The following is a 4,991-nucleotide window of genomic DNA, read 5'->3' on the forward strand; positions in this document are numbered from 1 at the left end:
TGCAGCCAAGAAGAGTGCCTGACGAGCCCAGTTGTAAGTAAGTTATTAAGACTCGACTGTACACCGTGTTTGTGTTTTCCTCCAAAAAAATAAGTCCCGTTGGAGCAGCCTTTCAACGCCTCTCTCTGTCTCTTGCAAGCAAAGTTGACCCAGACAACAAAGTAAAGCTAGTTTTCGGCTACGAGCCCGACACGGAACCCGACGTATTAGCCAGAGGTCCCTTTACTACGGAGTCGCGGACCTTCAGTAACAGTAATAAATCACAGCAATATGTAGTTGTAAACAGCATGATAATATATTACGTAATCCAAAGTATTCAGAATACGTTGCTCTCATTGAGTAACGTAACGGAATACGTTACAGAATACATTTTGGGACATGTATTCTGTAATGGAATACATTTTAAAAGTAACCTTCCCAACACTGCATATATATATATATATATATATATGTAATATTTGAGTGAGTTGATATGGCTCACTCAGTTAATCCAGCTTTAGTAGTTTTAACTGAGTGACTTTAATTAAGTTGCCCACTGCTTGCTAACACGCTTTTTAAAAAATTTTCATCTTACCTCAATTTAAAATTTATACCCTGAAGTGTCCGTGGAGTCTTTTAGTATTTAGTACACTAATTTAGTAAAACAGTTTTAGCATTTACTTTTAATTCACTTCCGAGAGCCTTTGAAGTACCTCTAACATTGTTTCTGCACACAGCTTATATCCTGTTGTCATCCTTTAAACCAGGGGTGGGGGAACTCGAGGCCTCAATGGCCGGTGTCCTGCAGGTTTCAGATGTGTCCTTGATCCAACACAGCTGATTTTAATGGCTAAATTACTTCAACATGTCTTGAAACTCTCCAGAGGCCTGGTAATGAACTAATCATTTGATTCAGGTGTGTTGATCCACGGTGATATCTAAAACCTGCAGTACACCGGCCCTTGAGTAATATATGTAATGCATATTTATAGAGAGATCTTATGTTTTCAGTGAGGGATGTTTTTTTTTTCCAGAAGTCCTTATGTATTTTTTCATTGCCTCCCTACAGGTTTACTTTTTGCCAGGAATGTCATTGCTAAAAAAAAAAAGAAAAGGGCACAATTATTAATCTCACTGAGGAAAACACTAAATGGATTTAACCTCTATAATCTTGCATGAAAATACTGAAAATACCACAAAGCTAATAAACTTTGTTTTGTGCAAGAACGCACTCTTGGCTGGAAACCTGAAGGTTGACATAGCTCACTTCCAGGTGCAAAGTTCCAGGAAGACAGCTCTCTGTTTTTCTTGCTTATTTTTTTATTATAGAAAACTGCATGTGGCACCATGGTGAAGTGGTTAACACATTTGCCTGACATGCAAAACCTGCTCAGTATGTGCCTAGATAAATGGTAGTGCATCAGGAAGGTTATTTGCCATAAAAAAAACCCTCTGCAATATCAAATATCACATATGCAGACCCACTTTTTGTGATGAATCTTTCAGAAATAAGGGAGCAGCTGAAAGTCAGATCTGTTTTACAGGGAACTTCAGTGGCACACAGTTTGGAGCCAGGTGGTCCGAGTTTGACGACAGAAAGAATTTTCACAAATGAGTGACTCATTAGCTCTAAGCCATTGCAACACAGCTGCGCTTGCAACATTTACTTGAGGCACACTGTCAAGTTTAACAGAAGATTATCTGTCAAGATAAGAACATTAACCTTCATAAACCTCACTGGTTGCTAAATGTAAAAATGCACTTAGAGGTAACCATGCATAAGTCAACAAATATAGAAACTGTAACTAAGACATCAACTCTGATATTTCATGAGCGAAATCCAAAGTCACCAATGTTTGAAATCACTTAATAAATCTTATAATGCAGTCCTGCTGAGCTCTAAAGTGTTTTATATTTTCACATTCTATAAATTGACAAAAACAGGAAAAAAAATACTCCTGAAGAAACAAACAAACAAGTTACTACATTGTAGGTTGAGTGAAATGCTTGATATGTCGAAGCAAGTTGAACTTGCAGCATAGTGGCGAGTGTAAAATTTGTGCCAACAAAGCACTTTCACTTCTCCTTAGTTGTGGAGGATTTCTTTGCAAAAACAACTTTCTGCTTTTTAAAGCCTGACAACTTATAGTTTTTTACTTTATGATGTGTAATCAATTTATGTTTTCAAAGAGGATGCATTTTCTTCTAAGTTTTCTTTGCAATGGAATATTTTTCATATGAAGCACAGTAGTCATGCTCTGTCTGTCTGGCTGACGCTTACAGCTAGGTGGAGACACGGATTAAAAATATGTGTAAAAAATTTCCTGAAACAGTCATCAATTCCCACTTTAGCTATGTTTTCATCTGTCTAAAACTGAAAAAAAAACAATCAGTTCCTGAAATTCTTACTTCTTCTTTCTGATCCTCTGTCATCTGGCTAAGGCAAGATGTGAAAAGGGATGTTTGGCAAACGTGTTTATGAGAACAGTGTACTCTCATCTCCCTTGGAAGGTTTTAGGTCTTCTGCTGGCTCGCCGTCCAATCCCAGGTTCAGCCATGTCAACCACAGACAATGTCTGGGTGAGTGGATATTTTTAAAATTTAGTTATTAATTTAAATTAGTTATTTAGTTGTTATGCATAATTGTTCATTAGGAAACACAAAGTGTTACCTGAACCTTATCCAAAAGCAAGTCTTTTTTTTTAATTACCCAGATCTTTGAAAGATATTGATGAGTTCTGTGTCTCTGTCTTCTCACAGGACTATGATTATTATGGAAATACGACAGAAGCTGTTGCAGCCCCGTGCTCAGAGGAAGACATCTATGGTTTTGCAGAAAAGTACTCCCCTGTAGTATACAGCCTGGTGTTCATCTTGGCAGTTGTTGGCAACGTGCTGGTGCTGTGTGTGATCAGACGCTACAGAATCTCTCAGAGTAGTGGAGCTTGTGCCTTTTCCTTAACAGACACCTTCCTCCTTCACCTGGCCATTTCAGACCTTCTTCTGGCCTTCACTCTGCCCCTGTTTGCAGTGCAATGGGCTCACCGCTGGATGTTCGGCTTGGCTGTTTGTAAGATCTCTGGTGCTCTCTTCTCCCTAAACCGGTACAGTGGCATCCTCTTCCTGGCCTGCATCAGCTTTGACAGATACCTGGCAATCGTTCATGCCATCAGCTCAAGTTGGAAACGAAGCACATGCCATGCTCAGTTTGCATGTGCAATCATCTGGGCAGTCTGTCTGGGCTTGAGTGGAATTGACATTTACTTTAAACAAGTGGTGATGATAGAACTTGTCGGTCAGCAGAGGGGGCCCGTGTGCCAGGTGTGGTTCACTGAAAACACTTTACAGTGGCAGGTGGGGCTGAAGTTTGTTAGTGTAGTTCTGGGCTTTGGGGTTCCCCTCCTAGTTATGCTGTACTGCTACATCCGGATCTTCAGGTCTCTGTGCAACGCCTCTCGCCGCCAAAAGCGCAAGTCTCTCCGCCTCATCATCTCCTTAGTGTCTGTATTTGTAATCTGTTGGGCTCCATACACCTGCTTCCAGCTGGCAGATAGTCTGCTAAGGCTGGGTGTGTTAAGTGCATCCTGTGAGCTTGGCTATGTGCTTGATGTTGGAACTCTGATCACTGAAAGTCTGGGGCTGTCACACTGTGCCCTCAATCCTCTGCTGTACGGCTTTGTAGGAGTGAAATTCAGGCGGGAGCTAGTCAGAATGTGTAAGGGGCTACTGGGACAGAGGAGCTGGCTGGCAATGGAAGGGTGGCGAGAGCGAAGGCTTAGAAAAGCCACGGGATCGTTCAGTTCTGCAGAGAGTGAAAACACCTCGTATTCTGTCATGGTGTGATTTTAGTCAGAGATACATAAAGAGAAAGGAAGATGAAAATATATTTTTGTGGTTTTGGGTGTGAAGCTTGTATAGTAAAGTGAGGTGAAAACTGAAATAAAATGTTCTCAAAAATATTTGCTACATGTTATTGGTGCTTTTTTTTTGGAAGTCTGCAGTTTATATTGTTTTGATTTCTTTTGTGTGTGACACGAGCCATGGAGTAAAACGATTGCAAAATGCTGATGGTGTCACAAAATATTTCTTGCTAACTTACTGTGAAATTTTTTGATTTCCACATTTCTAAAAAGCTTGATCAGCAGTATTGGGTAACGTTTACGTAAGTACTCAGAGTCAGATCTCATGTATTTATTCCCAGTAGATTGTAAATTTTTAAAAGATTTTAAATCTGTATATGTTATAATTTATGTTGTAACATGTATAAATCAATCATCCTGTTTGTGTCCTTTAAAATGTTTAGAGCTGCAAAAGATGAAATGGCTACAGCACATCTTAAATTTTCTATGTATCACTGAAACGCAACCTTTATTTTGGCCGATGCTGAATATTTTTGTATTAAATGTTTTAAAGAAAATGATTGTTCAGTTGTCTTTTATGTATTTTTTCATTGCCTCCCTACAGGTTTACATTTTGCCAGGAATGGCATTACTAAAAAAAAAAAAGAAAAAAAAAAAAGAGCACAATTATTAATCTCACTGAGGAAAACACTAAATGGATTTAACCTCTATAATCTAGCATGAAAATACTGAAAATACCACAAAGCTAATAAACTTTGTTTTGTGCAAGAACGCACTCTTGGCTGGAAACCTGAAGGTTGACATAGCTCACTTCCAGGTGCAAAGTTCCAGGAAGATAGCTCTCTGTTTTTCTTGCTTATTTTTTGACATGCAAAACCTGCTCAGTATGTGCCTAGATAAATGGTAGTGCATCAGGAAGCTGCACTTGCAACATTTACTTGAGGCACACTGTCAAGTTTAACGGAAGATTATCTGTCAAGATAAGAATCTTAACCTTCATAAACCACACTGGTTGCTAAACGTAAAAATGCACTTAGAGGTAACCATGCATAAGTCAACAAATATAGAAACTGTAACCAAGACATCAACTCTGATATTTCATGAGCGAAATCCAAAGAGCCGTTACTAGACCCAACATTTGTTTTTATAAGA

The 4,991-nt window shown here is 39.0% G+C and overlaps 1 protein-coding gene across 1 annotated transcript; it reads left to right on the forward strand.

The window, feature by feature from the left end:
- Window positions 1-2,268: 2,268 nt before the first annotated feature.
- cxcr3.2 (chemokine (C-X-C motif) receptor 3, tandem duplicate 2) lies at window positions 2,269-4,399 on the forward strand. The gene is made up of 2 exons (XM_085178741.1): window positions 2,269-2,559; window positions 2,740-4,399. The coding sequence occupies exons 1-2, from the start codon at window positions 2,458-2,460 to the stop codon at window positions 3,820-3,822; spliced, it is 1,185 nt and encodes a 394-aa protein (XP_085034867.1). The 5' UTR covers window positions 2,269-2,457; the 3' UTR covers window positions 3,823-4,399.
- The last annotated feature ends 592 nt before the right edge of the window (window positions 4,400-4,991 follow it).

Source organism: Neolamprologus multifasciatus, chromosome 11, assembly GCF_963576455.1.
Source record: "Neolamprologus multifasciatus chromosome 11, fNeoMul1.2, whole genome shotgun sequence".
NCBI lineage: Eukaryota > Metazoa > Chordata > Actinopteri > Cichliformes > Cichlidae > Neolamprologus > Neolamprologus multifasciatus.